Raw genomic sequence first — 20,428 nt, forward strand, 5'->3', positions numbered from 1 at the left:
AGGCTAACACTCGCGGGTAATACGCTCAATTACAACCCTCGCGAAAGTGCAATAAATGGTGTTTGGTTCTGTTCCAAGTACCAGATTGATTGATTTATGAGATGCTATTTTTACGCCGACTGTGCCGTAACGATTGTGGATATAAGGACCTGCATGGCAATCAGGTTTTAAAAGCACTTTTTTCGATTCCAACTTGGTAAAAAGCGTCTGTCTTCGATCTGTAGCTTCCTAGTGCGAAGCAAAAATGAACTCGCAGAGCTGATTAGTTCCATGAAAAAATTTCCCGTCACGTCTCGAAACAGCTGATACCTAATAGCCCCAAGTCAGCAAGATGTTTTGACATTTTGTCAAACGCAATATCCTCAGTGATTCAACAAATAATTTCGACAATCAAAATTAGAATCATCTCGCCTTATTCGGAGTCAGTTGAACATGAACGCTAGCCGTGCATACAAACGTGGAATAATTTTAGACTAATTTCTCGCTCGCGTGGGTTTTGAAACATGACCGTGATAAAATAAAATAAAAAATCAAATTTGCATCGAAAGTCTTCAGCTCTCAGATACCGAAAAAATGAATTTGTCAGCTATCGTTCTGGTGATGAGGTAAAGCGAAAATGAGTTTTTTACAGAGCGCACATATATAAAACGCATTTTCACCGTGTTTACATCTCGCATTTTTGACCTTTTGATATCAGCTCTTGATTCATCTTATGGCCAGGATCGCCAGTTTTATCGCCTTATATAGGTAGAAAACAAGTAAACATAATAAACTGTGTAAAAAATTCATGGAAATATCCCGTTGTAATCACCTAACTACACAATGGTATTGTTCTCGTTGCGTCGTGTGTATGTTAAGGGAGGGGGGTTATACCTGAATTTGAATGAAATTTTAAGAGGTTTAAAGAAGGGATTGAAGCAAGAAAAAAAATTACCAGACTGTTGACCCCCACGAAAGAGCACTCCAGGTTGTCACGGGACTGTTTTGTGTCCGTCTACCAATTTTAACTAAAGATTTCTTTATTTTAAAATCACATTAAATCTCCAATGTTTCTTATTTACCTAAAATTTTACTAATATTTTGAGAAAAACTCTCTTCTCCCAACATCCCCCAAAATCACCCAAACATTTGCAAAACACCGTTTAACATAGATATATGGAATAATGAAAGCGTCTTTGGATTTCTTGAAACGCGAACGAGATATTTCCGTTAGAAAAAACGACCTTCAGGTGCATGGATAATTATTTTTAGAAGGAAGCGAGATGTTTCGCTTCTTACCGCTAATCGAGCTAAAGTTTTTTTCGCAATATATCTCCGGCTCGTAATTAACGAGGAAGGAAGCAGGGTGTTTAAACAGCATACATACATTTGACAGTTTCGAGTCATATCAACTGAACGGCCAATAATACCTTGATTGGAAAACCCTCATCGTCAATATTTATATGATCTACTGGTGGTGTTTTGTTCTCTAACGTCAAGTAGTGTAAATCGTTTATTAGGGGCCTACTTAGTAGTTTACATAAGATAACTAACGCTTGGAAAAATAAGCGCGACTCAGTAGAAAACGATCAAGACACGTTATTTTATAAATTAAGATTTCCGGTTTTAGCACACGCTCGCGGATATGTTCAAATTTCGCGCCAAATTAACAAATTACAGCCCTCGCTAAAATATAATTAAAGGCGTTAGGTTCAAGGCCGGATTCATTTATGACATGCTGATTTAATTTATGCAGACTGTTCCATGACAATTGGGAACACAGTTAGCTTATGAATATAGAACTTGGCAAGTGAATCACAATTTTTTTTTTCGATTCCAACTTGTTAAAAAACATTTTCGATCACACGAAAATGACCTGGCGGGATATGAGTCAAATTTTTCCCGTTGTCAGGTGTCTCGAAACAGCTTGACAGCTCTTCTAGCCTCAAGCAAGGAAGTGTTGTGATGTGTTGTCAAATGGAATATCCTCATTGATTCAACAACGTACTCCGGCAATCAGCATTAAAATCGTCTCGCCCTAAATTGGAATCAGATGAACATGAACGCTACCGTGAAACTGTTGCAGATTTCTACAAAATTTAATCACTCGAGCTCCATGCAGATTTGTTCCTCGCCTAACAATGAATTGGTGGTGAGGATACTGAAGTACTTGCTCTTTATCGTTATTTTTGTCACTAGCGTATGTGGAAACTGTTTCGTATGCTGGGTGGTTTGGCGACGACATCGTATGCGGACAGTGATGAATTATTATTTGGTCAATTTAGCCGTGGCTGACTTAGCTTTTACCCTAATATGTATACCGTTTGACTTGCCCGTTCAGGAGAAGTCATGTGTCTGGCCCTACTTCGCTGCGCTATGTAAGGCGCTCTACCCATTGCAAACAATGTGTGCTTTCATATCAGTTTTTACTTTAACCGCGATCGGCTACAGCCGGTATCGTGCTATAGTCCATCCCCTGAAAGCTCAAATGGGTCTCGCTTCCGCAAAGAAGTCAATCGTAGTCATCTGGATCGCTTCGTTCGTCTTGGTGTTGCCGTATGTGTGGGTGCTTAAAGTCAACCTCACAACTGGCCGCTGCGAGGAAGATTGGCCAGAACCTAAGAAAACTTTCAGTCGCATCTACTCGTTCACGATATTCTTCACAGAGTATGTGATACCACTGCCGATCGTGTTTGGCTCCTACCTTAAAATCTGCCGCGAACTTCAAAAAAACGGGCCGAACGCGCCAGACGCGCAGCCCGATCAAGTGCGCGACTCGGAAAAGGTGCTGAAAATGTCGATTGTTATTACTATAGTCTTTGCTGTTTGTGCGTTACCGAATCACATCGTGTGGCTTGTACTCGACTTCACCGATAGCAACTGTGCACAGTGCAACATATGGGTTATCTTTGCCAATATGTTCGTTTTTGCTAACAGCGCCGCAGATCCTGTTGTGTACACGGTATTCAACGAAAAATACCGGGAAGAGTTCAGAAGTCTTCTAGGATGCCGCAAGCTTCAAGCAAGAGAACAAAATGGGAACGTTAACGTGGAAGGAAGAGCTGAAACGATGCCATTGTAGATTGCGAGAAAGTTTAATCGATTATATATACACCATTTTGTATATCATATACAACAAAAAAACAAATGTACAAATTTAATATGCGCAAGATGGAAGATTTTACATAGCCTGAGCGTTAAGGCTCCAAGGCTCAAATGTACGCGACAAATGTTTATTGTTTCAAGGAGTGGCGAAACTTTAAGTTTATATCAAACATATTCATCTACCCTCCGAGTGTATATTCCGATAATTGTCAAATTGACAGAAGAGATCCTTAAAGGCTTGCTTTGTCCAAAAAAGGTCAAGATTAAAATGTTTAACAAAAAACACAACAAAAATCTAAACTTCATGTTAGGGCAAGCTTTACTCTTATTTAAAGAGGATGTACTGTGCGTGTATTTGAAAGCTGGAAGTTGGAGTGCTCTATTCATGACTTTCATGCATTGTGTATTCTATATTTAATTCTCTTGTGGTTTGATCACGTACGGATACTCTAAGTACAAACTATCTGCACTATTGTACGCATTTTTTAACACTGTAAACTGCTTTATACGTGCTGCAGATTTATTATTCGACTATTGCATGAGAGCCTCTTTTAATTGAATTTTTGGCATTCGACTATTTTTTGTTGTCGTGAGTTTTTTTTGTGTGTGCAAAATTTAAATATTCACGTAGCGACAAAGATCAGTTTCGGTGTACATGTTTAGTCTGAAAGTTGATTTCGACGTGAAAAAAAAGCAGCTGTTGAGTTATATCAACTTCTTCCGTTTCGATAATATGAATAATGATAGATCAGCATGGAAAAAAGGAACCCACGCAAGGAAAACTGGTTAAGTTTCCAAACACTCGATTTAGATGTAGCCAGTTCTCGCAGCATGATGTAGTCGCTCTTGACCCCACTCTTGTCGCCTAACAATAGATAGCGCCTTAATTCGAAAGTGGCTTTATTTTTTCAACTTTCGATGTTGTCCACGTAGGTACAATTTATCGACACTGCTGGAAAGATCACCTTAAAATTATTAAAAGGCAAATTCCTATTTATGGTCAAATTTTGCAAAACAGCGCTATTTTGCTAATTCTGCATCGATAGATTTGCGCTACATGGCAAAATATCAAAAAGTTAAAAATAAAAATAAAAATAAAAATAAAAAAAACGTTGAAAGGCTGTATTCAGTTCCAGACTAGATCTCTAATTTTCTGTTGTAGGATACCATTAGCTCCCGTGTTTTTTTTTTCGATAAATAACAATAAAACTTTTATTTACCCACGTAGGATTAATTTCTAGTTCACAAAACAAGTGCTTGATTCAAGAAGCTGTGTATAACAACATTGTACAATGTATACGTGGAATAATTAATTTTCAGACTTTATTTTCTCTTGCGCGTTGGATTCGGAGACATGACCGTGACAAATTGAACGGAAAAAAATCAAATTTGCATCGAAAGCCTTTCAGCCTTTAGACACGTAATTTGGAAACAATCATTTAACATTCTAGCGTTTCTTTCAAAAAATAAAGGAAATATGCATGTGTAATTAAAAGGCAGATCTTCGGCGCCTTATCTTTATGGGAAAAGATCTATAAACAAAGAAAACTTAGTTAATGGTCGTTAGCTGTTAAGAAAAAACAAAACAAGCAATGCTTAATTTTAGCCCTTAATTACGGTAACCAAGTGAAACAAAGCATCAAACACACTTCTTATCTTCGCTACCTCCATTGTAGCTAAATATTGGGACAAAATACTCGGAACACTAAATATATATATATTTATATATATATATATTTTTTTTCCAGCGATAACGTGTTTGGGTCCTTGGAAGATCAAACTTGGTTGAAAGTCGTGATCATTCACTAGACGAGCGCTGATTATGCAGGCGATTTCTGTATCCGGAGGCATCATTTTCCCTTGTGTTAGTGAAATGAAGATCGACGAAGCTTTAATTATACTGATATAGAAAAAAAGGGGACTAATTTATTTACCCGAGGCACAAAGCTGAAACAAAGAGGAAACACCAAATTAAAAATCGTAACCGTTAATGCGCGTACATTAAGGAGCTTTCTACAAGAGCTGATAGATTTTATCACGTTTATTGAAATTAATCTTTCAACAAATGGGCTTGAAGTTCCTGACTGAGTATTATTTGGTGTTAATCGATATACAACCAGTGAAAGGAAAGCTTTTGTCAAATGATGATTAAAAAACTCATTTTCGATATAATGAAGACTTACTCTGATCCTGACGTCTTGGATCCAAATCACCTGCTCTGCCATGTTTCGTAATTATAGCTCAGAAACCTAGGGCCTGTTTACATGATTCCGGAATGACTTTCATTCCCAAACGAGTTCATTCCATCCCCATATATTTCTTTGTAGCTGTTCACATGATACCGAGACGAAAGTTAAGTCATCCCGGATTGAGTTTATTCCGGTTTTCATTCCGGAATGAAATTTTCGTTCTGGAATGACATTTCATTTTGGTATCATGTAAACACAAAACGAATTTCGTTCCGAGATGAAACTGCATCTCATGAAACCGCATAAGGAGAGCACTGAGTTAAAACTGTGGTCTCCTTATGCCGTTTCATGAAAAAAAGTAAAAGCATTTCCTGTTTAGCCCAAAGAAGCAGCCTTATGGTCAAATTGCTCGTTAAAATTGCAGATGTAGCCATTAATAGGCACGATAACATGTTTGCATGAAACTTGCGCCATCTTTGTTTTTGATCTGGCGCGAAAGCCACGCGCGTAAAAACGCCTTATGGTGGATTTCCACTGACGCGTAATTTTTTACGTGCGTGAAAAAATTTAGAGACAATGTATGAATGGCTTGCGTAAACGTTCACGCAGGTCGTTCATACGTTGTCTCTAAATTTTTCCCGCACGTAAAAAAATACGCGTCAGTGGAAATCCACCATTAGGCTGAGCTGGTCGACTCCGTCATGTGAATGCAAGATGAACTTCATTCCGGAACATGACAAGTTCCGTTTCGGAATGAAAGTCATTCCGGAATCATGTAAACAGGCCCCTACAAGAAGTCAATCGGGGCGCGAGGAATTAAATCGAGCGAAATCGACAAGACGAAAGTTTACAAGAACGGGCGTCGGACGGACGATCATCGCGCCGATTTTGTCACGTCATCTCACAGGCGTCCCTCCTGGAACGCGGTGTACATAGAATTGTGGGCCCGTTGTACTCCGCGTGTTGCTGTGTAACCATCAGGCCCGTGCTCCTTTTCCCGTGCGAAATGCAAGGGGCCTGAGGACCGGGCCACTTTTTAAGCGATGAAGTCATCGCTTTATGCCTTGAGGCTGTCGACCGGTTTTGTTGTGCGCGATCGACTGATCATTTGAACCGAATAGGACTGGGAACTAACTACAGGAATAATAAATGTTTCGTGAACAGAAATCAAGTTAACTCAACAAGAAATCGCCGCGTAGAACACAAAGCAAAATACTTCGTGCAGTTAGAAAGAGCTACCGGTAATACAAAGTATAATCAAAAAGAAACAAATTGACCTTGCTCGCTCGCGAGAAGTATCGTAAAGATATCGTATATCGGATGTCACGCTACAACATATTGCAACTTTTCTTGACCAATCATTAAACACAGAAGTCGTCAGCTACTTTCATTCACGTTAATTTTTGACAAATTTCCTGAAAATTACTTAAGAACCCCTTGTATAACGTCATCGCTTCTGCTCGCATTGCGTGACAACTCTCTTCGCATTCTTTCTTTAGCATGGCTTCAATTGATTTGCCAAGTTATATCATCTAAAACAAAAATCAAAAGTTTCCTTTCAGTAGTAGCGCATTGTCAAGCATCCAAAAGGGAAAAAATGAACATTTTCATTCCGGCTATCAGTGGTAGATTTGCTAAAAGGATGGATCTCCACCACCTGTAAACAGTTGGGATGGGAAAAAAGGGACTGCTTTCTGATCAATCGCAGCTCATTTTTTCCGCTCCTCCCTCAGTCGCTCGACAACTCTCGTCCCCAGCTCTTTTTCTTTCACTCTCAAATCGTTTTCTTGTGGTTCAATATAATTATTTATTCTAAATTATGAATTTTACAGGTATATATTTACCTACTTACAATTCGTGTTTTGTTAAATTACAATGCATGTTATTTATTAAGCTGCTGCGAATTTCGTGACAAGTAAATTAAAAAATATGGTGCTCCAGAGCGTTGTATTAAAATGTTTGTCTTATAAATAAACAAAAATCGTGTCTCTTTAATACGTATCTAGAATGGTGGTTAATTTACTGTTAGGACGACTGTTTACTTTGTTTTGTGTTTGCTTAGCTACTGACTTAGGATAGAAAATAGCGCAAATACGAGAGACAATATAATACAATGCAAACTTATTGACACCCCCTGACAAAGGTCTTTTCAGTGACAATTATAACGGGAGAATTTGAGACTTGATAATTTAATTAGGAGAATTTGAAACTTGACAAACGTTTACGAGTACTTTCATTTATCACAATTCTTTTTTCGGGTGAAAAATTTAAAATTCAATTAAAAACTCTGAAAGTTCTGATATATTATGGAGAGAAACCTATGTCATCTTACGCATAACTCGGATTTAAATTGCCTGCATTTTCTACGAGTTCTGAGGTACCTCAAGTTCGCTAAAACAAACACAACTACAGCTATGATATACACAGCAAAAACTGTGCTCTCCTGGGGAATGAAACACTTTGACAGGGCAAACTTATCCGTGGTAATGACGCTCTGCAAAGGAAACAAAGAGAAGAGTGAACTGTGCGATTATGTTAGTTTGCAATTTCAGTTTGAGATTAGTCAATGTATAGAGCAGTTTTCACTCAAGTGGTGAAAGCAATTCACATATGCTTTCGTGACAGTCTTCAAAGTGTTTTGGTTAGAGTTTTTAGCAGCATACAGCACAGCTTCAGTCCATTCTTTGACTTCTTCCCACCCTCCCACCCCTTCACCTTCGCGGCTGTTACCTCGGTGTGGCAGGTGCCTGGATATGGAGGCTCATGGCTGGGTTGCAGGGATTGCCAGCAATGAGAGCATTATACTGTCCAGGGGCTGGCTGGTCACAGTGGAGGCGGGCCCCTGGACTTCTCAGGCACCCACCTTCCATTCAGCATGATGCAGTTGTTAAATGAATGAAACTGAATTTGGAGTGGATGCCCATCCATATTAAAGACTATAAAATATAATAGTCCCTCATTTTCCTCAGGTTAGTCAAGTTGGTGAACATGTGACTCAGTTGCCCGCAAAAGTCACCTTGCACAAGGACATGGGACATTGCGGGGTGGAAAAACAATGCTTGCTGTGTCTCCTCTGCGAGGTGACTATTGCACATGCCGTGCTCCTATTAGCTTCTAGGTTTGCTTCCTCCCATAACCTACCGTATTTATTTAAGCGCCCAACCTCAAATAAGCGCCCATCTCTAACAAGCGCCCACCTCTAATAAGCACCCATCCTGAAGATAGGAAGAGTTAATAAGTGCCCAGCCTCGAATAAGCGCCCACCCCTACCCCACAAGTGCACAAGAGGAGTATTGAATATTGAAATTGACTAAGTACTACTAAGAAGACTTTCCCCATGACCGACTTTTCTTAGTATTTTACAGAAACTTTCAATGAACAGTTAAAATTCTGCTTTGGTACATTTTCACGTTTTGTTATTATTTATCGTTTTGTTACAAAAATAAACTTACTATTTGCTGACATTTTAACAGGAAAATTAACTATAAAAAAGTACCGGTAACTTGACGTTTCGATGACTTCATGTCATCATTATCAAAAGTGAAATGTGAAAAAATTAACATACAGATAATTATATATAGTGAAGTGCCCAGCCTCGAATAAGCGCCCACCTCGAATAAGCGCCCACTCTCAAGGTCCAAAAATTTAATAAGCGCCCAGGGCGCTTAATCGAATAAATACGGTATTTCCAGCTTGGGGCATTTTGGGAACAAGGGCACCCAGTGGGAATCAATATAACTCTTAGGCCACCACTCAAACACAGTTACCACAACTTCATAAACAAGTGCTACTTAATGGACTTACCAACACAAAACTTGGATTATTCCTATTTCTCCAACTGAACGATGGAATTGTCATTTCTGGTGTGCCATCTTCATGTACCAGATAGCAGCCATGATGGGTGTGGCCACTCAACACTAGTCGAGGCCTGATCAATGATAGAAGTTTTTTGGACATTTCTTTGGATACCACTTCCCATTTTTCTCTATTTCTTGATCGCTTTTCCTCAGGAGGTGGAGCATCCACTCCTGTACAGATTGCTTCTGTTCGACGGTACAAGGGAAAATGCTGTGGAGTGAAATGAAATATATGTTGACCAGTGATGAATCACTGAATTATAGTAATTAGACTGTGAGCTTGAGGTTTTTGTTGGCACTGAGTAAAGCCAAAAGCCAACAATTGATAGACTGCTCATACCCTCTATATTTTAATGCAAAAGAACACCAAAAAAATGTCTCCCTTCTCAGTTGTTCAAAGGTTGATAACGCTGCCTATCAACCGGATAGTGATTTGTCCAGTGGATAGCAATATCCACCCTTTGAACAACTGGGGCCAGTTTTCTTACGATATTAAGCAGACACAGTCAGCTTTTAGACTTTCCATTCAACCTCTAATAAATGGTCGGATGGCTATTTCCATAGGTGGCAGAGCAGGGGAGTAGGAGGGGCTGAAGCCGCCCCCCCCCCCCCCCAAACGAAAATTGCGAGGGCTCAGCCCTTCCATGGTTTGGCGCTGAAATATCGCGAGCCCAGCGTAAAATTAGTTTGTTAAGTTATTTCGTCTCGTGAGTGAGTTCAAACATCTTCGAAACTTCCTTGGAAGTCTTTGGGAAACTTCGTTTACCTTCGGAAATGTTTGTACAGCCTTCAAACAACAATCGGAAAATCTTTGGAAATCTTCGGTCTAGAAACTGTTCAGAAAACAAAAATTTGCTAGAATTGAAGTAAAAGTTGCACAAAAATATGAAAACCCGCCAAGTATTATAAGGACAGTCTTAGCCCCCTGCCATGTTCATAGAGGTTACTACTGAATAGAGGTTTGACTATCGACATTAGCTGTTGATCACTTCACACAAAATTCAGAAACTGCTTACCTGTATAAGTATAGGTGCTGGAGAATCTTTTGGCAGCTCACAAAATGGCTTCTGTTTCCTTGCCAGATGTTCATAGATTTCTTTCTTGGTTTTCTCTCGATGACAATTGAGTTTTTCAGCTACACTCGTCAGTTGAGTCATGGCCTCAGAGCACATAGAACACTCGTCTCCCTGCAGGGCTATGGAATTTACTAACACAAACCTGCAGCAAATCAAAGGGATCAAACAAGCAGTTTATGCAGAAGTTCAAGGGAATTTTGCATGTAGTTCTGAAAATCAGGAAGCTAAGGAAAACTGAAAATTATAAGTGGCAGCAATACATAAATTAATTATGTTTGTAGCACAAGGATAAGGACAGGCATATTTTTTGTCAAACTGAATCTATATGTGCCATTCAAAATATTTTTATTAATTACCGTATTTTCTCGATTAGATGCCCCTGGCGTTTTATATTACAAACTTGACCTGGTTGACCCAGCGTTTATTCGCTCCTGCAGTTTTTCGAGCCTGGTTTTCATTTAGCAACGGTTTTTATTTGTTGTTTTTGACAACTACGTATCTGGCTGATATAGCTACAGCTTATCATACCTTAAATAAATACCTTAGGGGCCTATATTCAACTCCACCTTGGAGACACGGCATTTATTCGTTACCTGGTGTTTAATCGAGAAAATACAGTACTTAAAGACTCTCTGTTAACCAGATATATGCATTGGGTGGGAGGGTCTGTTTTTATTTTGATTGTGTCGCTGAAGAAAAGCACTTAAAAATCGAAAAGATTTGGGGCATTTGGCGGCCTAAAATAAAACTGCCACATTATCTTGAAAAGAGAAATGCCAGTCAATCAATTTTATTGTTAATTAAAAACACTGTTACTAGAAAGAATACCATCTTTGTTACAGAAACTCACAAGTTTCCTCTTATGCTGAGTAGTTTAACGGAGGGAGAGTCAAACACAGATGAAAATCTTCTAAACAGATGCTTGTCATCAGAAGCCCTAGAAAGAAACATTTATTATCAGTTAAATATCTTTCTACAACGATAAACAGTGTGCTCACAGTGAAATTCAAAGCATTTGAAACCAAACAGGATGTTGAGAGGGACAAACAGAAGAACTATGGAAAACAAAGAGAAAACTACAGGATATAGCTGGGTGGATGTTTCACATGAACATGTTGGTTGAACTGACCTTGTTCTGGTGAAAATGCTTTGTTGATAGCATGTGCTATGTGTGAATGGGAGGAGTTGGTGGCCTATGTATGGTAAGCATGCCGGTCTCTTTCCACGCTCAAGCCCTGGTCGGGGACACTGCCTTGTGTTCTTGGGCAAGACACTTAACTCTCACAGTGCCTCTCTCCACCCAGGTGTATAAATGGGTACCAGCGAATTACAGTAAAAACCCACGTGTAAGAACCTACTTTTTTCAGAGTTTGGCAAAACAGGTTCTTGTATTATGGGGTACTTATTGACAGTTCAGGCTAAGTAGGTTCTTAATCAGGTTCTTAATTTCTACAGAGTAGACATTGTTGTTGATTATCAGAAAATAGTATAAAATCTGATCTGTTCTTCATTATAAATATTTATTAATGTACCCATGTTGCCAAAAGTCCAACAACATACTGTATATACCCCAGTAACATCACCTTTCTGGTTTTTGGTAAAAATATATATATCAGCACTGCACTGATGAGGCCCAGAAGGCCGAAACAGTACTGTCTGCAGTTAGATATAGCTCTTTGGCATACAAAGCTTTGCTTTACATGTCCAAATTGAGCACTCTACTAGGATGAGTCATTGCCGCTAGCATTGCGCATGCTCACTAGTTTTTACTAGTTTGAGCACTCTGGCATGGCTTAGATGATACCACAAGTGTGGGATCATTTGGGGTGGCTATACAGCTTAACCTCCATCCTAGCATCAGCACTACACTGATGAGGCCCAGAAGGCCGAAACAGTACTGTCTGCAGTTATATATACAGCTATTTCAATTAACGTTGTCGGGATCAAAGCTTAAAGACAAGACTGAAAGGCAGTATGGGTAGAAGAAGAGGGCAACTGCACGTGCTGAATACTAAAATATATAGTGACATGACAAACGCGAATTTGCCCGTTTTCTATTTCTTCAGACATGTGAAACAAGGTGGTTTTAGCTACACTGAATTTAAGGAGAATTTTCAAAACTCAGAACCAAGCGACAGTGAAAGTAAAGCTACAGAAAGTCCTCCTGAGAGGAAAAAACAAACTCGTGAATTCTCCACGTGCGATGATGCTTAATGAAGCTTATATGCAAATTTGTAGTGAATACCCAGAACGCCATACGGTCTTGCCTTTTAGCTTTTAGCTTTGACCGACAACGTTTATTGAAATAGCTGTATAAACTAAATAGTTAAACCCTACATATAAGAACCTGTAGGAATTTGTTCGGCTAAACAGGTTCTTATATTTTGGGGTATTAAAAAAACAAATTTCTGCCAGAAGGTTCTTAAATGCCTAGGTTCTTACACGCGGGTTTTTACTGTAACTGCTGGGGGTAGCCCTGTGATGGACTAGCATCCCATCCAGGGGGGGGGGGGGGGAGTGCAAATACTCCAAGGCGCTTCATGCTACTGAAACCAGGATAAGCTCTGGCCTGCTGGGCCACTAGACTTGAACACAGTTTAGACTGTGCTATGTAAAGAGCATAGGGCCTCAGCAATTAGTACGTAATTTGAGTTTCATATAATTAGTCCAGTCATTTTGTGGTTGAACCTGCAACTAATTGCAACAGAAGCTTTCTTACCGCAAATCATTTCGAATAAGTCTCTAGATCAACATACTAAAAGTCCCAAAGGATCCATGCATGGGAACATCTCGAAAATTTAACGGATTCTAAGTCGTGCTTTTGCGTAACATGAAAACGAGGCTCAAAAACAGAAGTTCTGTTATTATGCTTGTTTATTGCCAGAATTTCATTTATTTCATCCAAAAACCATGATATATACTTTAAATATGCTTGAAAACTTTCATCCGGAGAAAAAACTAATCAAAAAGTATTCAATAAGCAAAATAAATCTCATTATATTTAAATTTTCAATTGTGAAGCGAATCGGTCTACACCAAAAATGGCAGTTGCGATAGTTTATTATCCTTTTATGGATCGCACAAAAATTTGCAAGCGAGCCAACAAATAAATATATCTTTCACAATGGTGAAATATTCTAAAAGAACATCGTTTGTGAAATGAAAACGAAATTCACAGTTTCTTCCAGCTCTTGTGTCAACTCACCGTCATCATCGCTATCATCGAAATCTTGATGGGGTTAGCAATGTTGTGGCGCCGCGCATGTTTTCAGAGTGGAGGAAATACATGTGACTTCACTTGGATTCAGGTCGATCATCGAAAGAAATATTATTGATGACTTCCCCTGATGGCTACCCCGGTGGACATCTTGCATCATTCCAGCCCATGTTGGGCGTGTGGTGTTAAACAGCAGGGACGCCGTCTCCCAAAGTATGTCCAAATTCGCTGTGGGATCTACTTCTCTTGCAACAACTACGTCATTGTAATTTATTTCCACTTGTGATTGCCTTGGCTCAGATGGCGGGCTAGGCCAACTTTTCCAGCTGCTGAGATGTCTTGAGGACTTAACGTTCGTCTCAGGACGCTTCTTTTTCGGTTAGTGCCAGGAGTGATGATACAAATCATGCCCGTCAAGGATATGTAGATTATGGTCCACATTGTCAGCTATGTACTGAGCAAACTCTCCGTCATAATCTGGCATATCAGTTCCCTGGTCCAATGCAGCATTTTGATTAAACAGCTGTACCTCTTGGTACGAAGAACAGAAGCCGTTGCGAAGAAGGGTGTCTATTAGAAATCTCGATGCGAAGTTGTGATGAAGCTGCACTGCTAAACCAACTTGTAAAGGCGCAAGAATCTCTCTAGGTCGCGCCGTCTGAACAATAGCCTGTCCAATTGATGCTAACTTCACGTTATCTTTACCAACCAGAATACCCTCCAAAACATCTTTAACGTGGCTGGAAGGAAGTCAACGTTTTCCTCAGCTTCTGTTTCGATTCGTTAGATGTTTTAAGCAATTTAATGTCATTCTTAATCAACCTTGAGGCAGCCGAGTTCTGATGATACTTAATTTTTCCGAAACCAGATCAACTTCCATTTGCTGTGAGTGAAATTCGTGCAGAATAGCTGATGCAGTACTTCTAAATGTTACAACATTGGCTTTCGTTGATCTCGGTTATAATAATCTGATCATATCGCCAAAGTGTTCCTGAAGTCTTGCCTTCATATGGGTGTGGCTATATGCAGCAGTAGCTGAGTCACCAAGATATTCCTCCATTAGATCCATGACAGTAATTATGAAAGTTCGCCACTTTGATGAAAGCTTCGTTTTTTTTTTCTTTTCTTACTATCCAGCTGATCGGACGCACTGGATACTTTCGGCATTTGTTTTTTGGTCTGAAGTTGACGCTGCATAGATGATGGTAAACAGCACCGACGGCCGGCAAATCATAGACATTTAAAATTCTCGCCTGTACCACTTCAGCCCAAGAATCCCCCTTTCTGAACATGTGTCTAGCACAGTCTCTCTTGTCTCGAGGGTTGTCTCCTGGCTTTCTCTTTTGCTTCTCAAAATCAATTTTGTTACCACAAACCAGCTAAAGAATTTTTCAGTCTTGCGATCCAATGAACGACGTTTACTTGAGGTTTGCGAGCTTGCAATTTCTTGTTTCTTGGTTTGGTCAATGTTACTAGGGTGGCAATACGTGCGGCGACATGTCTTGTGTACCTTTTGACCGGGAATAGTTTGGATGTCATTGCGCGGTTTATACCTTCACTTCCCTTCAGACGGAGAGATACTATTTTTGACAAATTGCACAACACATTTCATCCATTTTAGGCTCTTGCTGGTCTAAAAAATAACCAGGATACAAATTAGACTGTGTCAAACGTGCAATAGAATTATAGACGCTCCATGTTTCGCCCAATAAATTTCAGCAATCGGGTTTAAAACCTTTCGGAAACATATCATTCTTTATAAGTAGAAGAAAGGATAACGTTGTTCTTATTTTAACTCACTGCAGCATTGTATGCAGTGATCTCGCTTTTTAGTAAATATTTTTGAAACCAGAATGTGATACGTCGCATTTCAATTGCGTTGAAAGACTCAAAGAAATACTGTAGCCCAGAAAACTCGTTAGAATCGCTTTAGAAACAATGCATTGGATGTGATACACTATGAGTCAGCAAAGGGAAACTTCTCCATTTTGAAAGAAAAAACTACTCTTGAAGAGAACTCAGAATACACTTACCTGATCGGAGCACAGGACATTGAAGTTCTTAAACCATTTTGTTCGAAGAAGATTAAAATTTCTGCAGGCGTCAAACACAGCATACTATACCTGTGAACTCACCCGCCTTGGGTTTGAGTCTCATACACGCCTCCGAGTTACAGTGAAAACTTCGATCTCACGCCAACTCACGCTTTTATTTCTCTTTCCACACGAAAATTAAGCTTCCTTGAATTGTATCACTATTTTTGAAGAAAGGTTTAAACAGTTCAACAAGTTTCATTAAAAATTAAAAAATTAAAAATCGCTCCAGATAAAAAAGCCAACTTCACTTAATGTCATTCAGTCCCATACACAGGCTAGGGTTGCGACTTTTTTACGCGGCAAGCAACTAAAATAGACATAAAATTAAAGCTGTGTACAGATGAAATATCACAAATTAACTTGATTTCTAAAATAAGAAAACCTTCCAATTGAGATATCGTTTCAAATTTTGTTGTATTTTTTACTTTTAAGACATAAACACGGGCATTTTTGGAAAAGCTTTATTCAGCCTCGTTTCCGTGCATCTCTAAAAACGTGTCTCGGAGCTTCTAAAAAAACCCATTTTTCAATGACTTTCCCTGCCGGGATTTTCTGGGACTTTTGATATGATATTAACGATAAGTTTCTCGGTCAAAAACCGTTGGAATTTCTTCTGTTGCAATTAGTTGCAGGTTGACCCATTATTTTTAGTAAAATGACTGGACTAAATATGTGTGTACTCACTCAGGGTGGAATCCAATGTCATGATTTCCTACCACAACATGGAATTCAGTATGTTCAGAATGACGAAACATCTTGTGAAAACGCTGTATGTAATGATCCCATTCCTATGTGGCAAAGGAAATTTTTTGTCATTATTAATTTCAAAATCAAAATCAAATGTGTCTAAAGCGGAGCTCCCAGGTAATTTACTTTGGTCTTTATTTAAATATCTGAATTTCATTACCAATAGACAGGGAAAAAAATAGGACTTGAGCCCAAGATCCAATAGAAAAACCATTTTCCGGTCAGCGGTCAACTTTAAAGAAACACGTGACCTCGATGAGGTATACAACTGAGCCCACGATATGGTCACATGATACTTGTCAGCGGACACCTTGTACTGACAGCTGTCAATTGACCATAACATGGATGCCCAGTATCAAAGAGGTTAGGGTTAATCTATTTCTAGAGTGCATGACGTACGTACGTCATGTGCACCCGCGAGCCATGCCGCTAGCCATGATGACCATGAAAACTCAAGTTCATGGTTTTCCTATTTCTGTAGATTTTGTATGGTTATGGGGCTCCGCTCTGCGGCCCTTTGGGCCGCTGTGGAGCTCCCCTACAACTTGTACACCTTCCAAACAAGACATTGGACTGTGCTCTGTTATACCTGCCAACTCTCACGCCTTAGGCGTGAGTCTCACGCCTGCGAGTTGAAAACTTCGATCTCACGCCAACTCACGCTTATGAACCAATTTCTCACGCCTGGTCGAAAACTGTGAGTTGTTACAACCATAAATGGCACACTTTCCAAAAATATGTGAACTCAAACCAATGTGAGAAACGAAAACTCCATGTAAACTGAGTTTATGACGATACTTTCCCCGAAAATGTCAGAGTTTTGATAAGAAAAGCTTTGAGAATGTGGTCGTGTACTTGTGTTTAGCAAAACAAGTCTTGGGGCTGTGTTCGGGATACAGTTCGGAATGTCTTCGGAATACTTCGGACATCTTCGAAAATCTTCGGAAATGGTTGTGTTATCTCCGGAAATCGTAGCACTCTTAGGATAAAAATCTCACGCCTTTAACCCAGAAAAAGTTGGCAGGTATACTCTGTTGGTTGATAATGATAATGTATGAGTACAAACAATAGATAAATGATTGCTTTTGTCCAAAACTTCAAATTACTTTGCGTTCATAGTGTGGTTTTGAGGCAAGCCCTGATCACATGCAAGTCCATGGTTCAAGCTGTTGTCTCTCCAGGGAGTTAGTGAGTTTTTTTTCCCTAGGGAGCATCATGTGATATGTTCCTGTTAATAGAAAACTGCATTTCAGTGGGGGAGGGGGGGGGGAAGCCTGCGAACGCAGACGCATTTTCTGGCTGTCGCTTCTCTCCGCTTAAAAATAGCGTCTGCGAAACCGAGCCAGGAAACGATTTTGTTTTCTCTTTGGCCAATCAGATTAAGTGACAGAATAAAACACAAGTGCACACCGCGTGGCACCCTCACGACAAAGCTGTGTTTCGAGCTGTCTGAAACAAGCAAGATGTTATGGCAAGTTTTATGAAACATCGAAGGTTTCTTATGCAGGTGAAAGTTTTTCTTTGCAGAAGAACATTTTCAGTTGCAAAGGAGGTTAATGTATGTACTTTTTGTCAGTAGATAGGTAAAAAATTCTAGCAACACACCGGACGGGACAATCGACCAGGTGAGTTTCATCTTCACCTTTCGAGAAATTACAAAAAAATACACAAAAAAGTTGTGACAAACGTCATTGCAAGGCCTGCGAGTTCTTAACCCTTCAGCGTTCTTAGCGCCCTTCTTTGCACCATGAAGACTCAAAAATTTGCCCCAAAGAATAAAAATCAATAAAACTTTCGCAGGTTTCCAGCGATAGCTAAAATTATGTTTATATCTTGATCCGCTGCGTAAAGGCGAATCTCAGAGAGTCGCTCAGTTGATCATACAATTTCCTAAAATCCCTGGTGACAGTATATACAATAAAATAAACTTACCAACAAAACAAGTAACATGTACATGTGGTTTCGTCAACATGCAACGACTGCTGCTACTGAATATTTATTTCACCTATCTGAGACCCTGGTGATCCGCTATTTTCAATATTTCTTTTCTCGGCTTCCAATGTACCGTGTGGTATTCAGCACTATTGCATTTTGGTCAAGCGACGATAATAGGCTGACCTGGTCTTCATTCAACTAACGAGCAGCGGAAAGACAATCAAAATAGTATACTAAATATTCCTCTCAGGAAATGCTTAGAAAATAGCTGATGTCCCAAATTCATTAGAAAGATTTGTGAGTACGTCTCCCCACTTCCAATTAAAGCATGAAACTGAAACACTTTGCAGACGCTCCTCATCATGCAGTGTCCACTTCGTTCGCCATTGTTTTTTCCACACTGACGATTGTGTGACTTGCTCGCAGGCTACACGCGTGGCACCTCTTCAGATATACAAGGTAAATTTTCATTGGTTACCTTGATCTGACGTCACAGAAATCATTACCTGGCTCGGTTTCGCAGACGCTATTTTTCGGCGGAGAGAAGCGAAAGCCGGAATGTGTCTGCGTTCGCAGGCTGGGGGGGGGGTATAGAAACAAGTTTGTGCTGGGGGGGTATAGAAACAAGTTTGTGCTGGGGGGGGGTATAGAAACAAGTTTGTCAGGGGCATTTCATCTTGGAGGCATTTTGACCTGTTAACGATCTGTTTATGTACCCTCTAGCTTACCTCATCACTGCATTTCATGCCTTCATCAAACAGATCTCCAAGTAAAAACACAACATCAGGATTAAAATAAGAGACAGCAGTTTGAAAAGCTCTTTCCATCTGCCATTCTCTTCTCAGTTTGTCAAACCAGTGGCCATCTTGGGACCCTAACAAGTGTGTATCAGTCAGAAACATTGTTTTGAGAGGCTCATATTGTCTGTTCGTTTCGTCGATGTTAATTTCAGGCCAAGAACATTGGTATATCACAAGGTAATATATCAAATATTCACAAAACACGAACAAGCATACAGCAAAAATTGCCACTCTCTTCAGCATTCCTGTGTAGATGAAAGTACTTGGCGACCTCATGATTCAAACAAAATCTCTAGTTCAAATGAAGCCTCGATCGAAGAAGTCCACATCATATTATCATACCATGCAGGCAAGGTGTGTTCTTGGAAAATATTTCTGCATCGTCAACACTCTAGGGTTTCAGCTCCATTTCTGTACTTTTAACTCCATTTCTGACGATCTCTCCCCTAAAAAATGAAGGAAAAACAGCAGAACACCCAGACACTGGAGTCAAGTCCCAAACATTCCTGCTTAGCAGCTCCTATGAGAAAGGAAATTCAACACACATGTTACGTACTCGACTTCGATTCGCCCTGTATTTGCTTGCACAGCTTGCAAGCAGGCGTCTTCTCAGCAAGACCGAGGAAGCCTGGGCTAGAGTAGAAAACCGCTGGAAAAAAGCTACTTTGAACGCAGTGGGCATCGTCACGCAATCGTTCTGAAAAAAAAAACAACAACAACAACAAAAGCTTGGCACGAGTGTGTTTGTTTTTTCTCATTGAAAAGTTTCATTCGATCGTTCCACAGCAATTGGAAAAGTGGTGGCTCGAAAAATTTGTGACCCACCCTTTCCTTCGGGCTCAAAACTGACTGACCCACCCCTGATAGGGGGTTGAAAATTACATGACCCACCCCCTTGCTAAAAAAAATTGGAACCAATCATTTCTTTATCATCTGTTAGGGGTTAGATTTTTTTTCTTTTGACATCAGCTTTTAAAGTGAAATTCCCCTACATAGACCACCCTATTTTTTTCTGATGGACACTGCGTTTCCATGTACCGTAATGATTCGATTTAGCGCCCTCCTTCCAATAAGCGCCCCCTTCCGAATAAGCGCCCCCCTTCGAATGTGTTTTTGTAAATAAGCGCCCCTATTCCAATAAGCGCCCCCATTCTTATTAGCGCTCCCATTCTTATAAGCACCGCTATTCTAATAAGTGCCCCTATTGTGGATAACTGGCCCTACTGAAGTCACTGACGTCAACTAGATAAACTCCTGACCGTTCACCGTACAGTTCATGTATATATTTACTGTTAAAATGAAGAATTATTTTAAAAGTAACTGAACTTTTAACAATTTCTAACTGTTACAGTTCCTGTTATTATAAGATACATTTGGTTGTTTCTCAAAAAATTAAATAAGCGCCCTGTCCCGAATAAGCGCCCTGT

General features: G+C 39.8%; 2 protein-coding genes across 2 annotated transcripts; one reads left to right on the plus strand and one right to left on the minus strand.

Moving 5' to 3' along the window:
* The first annotated feature begins 1,825 nt into the window (after positions 1-1,825).
* On the plus strand, positions 1,826-4,788 carry LOC144649489 (orexin receptor type 2-like). Its single transcript, XM_078508985.1, has one exon. It carries the CDS (start codon positions 2,033-2,035, stop codon positions 3,059-3,061), a length of 1,029 nt encoding a protein of 342 aa, XP_078365111.1. The 5' UTR covers positions 1,826-2,032; the 3' UTR covers positions 3,062-4,788.
* A 2,275-nt stretch (positions 4,789-7,063) lies between these two features.
* LOC144649496 (metallophosphoesterase 1-like) lies at positions 7,064-19,591 on the minus strand. Its single transcript, XM_078509002.1, has 6 exons — positions 18,930-19,591; positions 16,204-16,307; positions 11,057-11,143; positions 10,147-10,348; positions 9,078-9,341; positions 7,064-7,767 (listed from the first exon to the last, which is right to left on the minus strand). The coding sequence occupies exons 1-6, from the start codon at positions 19,275-19,277 to the stop codon at positions 7,597-7,599; spliced, it is 1,176 nt and encodes a 391-aa protein (XP_078365128.1). The 5' UTR covers positions 19,278-19,591; the 3' UTR covers positions 7,064-7,596.
* Positions 19,592-20,428: the final 837 nt, after the last annotated feature.

The sequence above is a fragment of the Oculina patagonica genome, chromosome 4, assembly GCF_052425735.1.
Source record: "Oculina patagonica isolate OP01 chromosome 4, crgOcupat, whole genome shotgun sequence".
NCBI lineage: Eukaryota > Metazoa > Cnidaria > Anthozoa > Scleractinia > Oculinidae > Oculina > Oculina patagonica.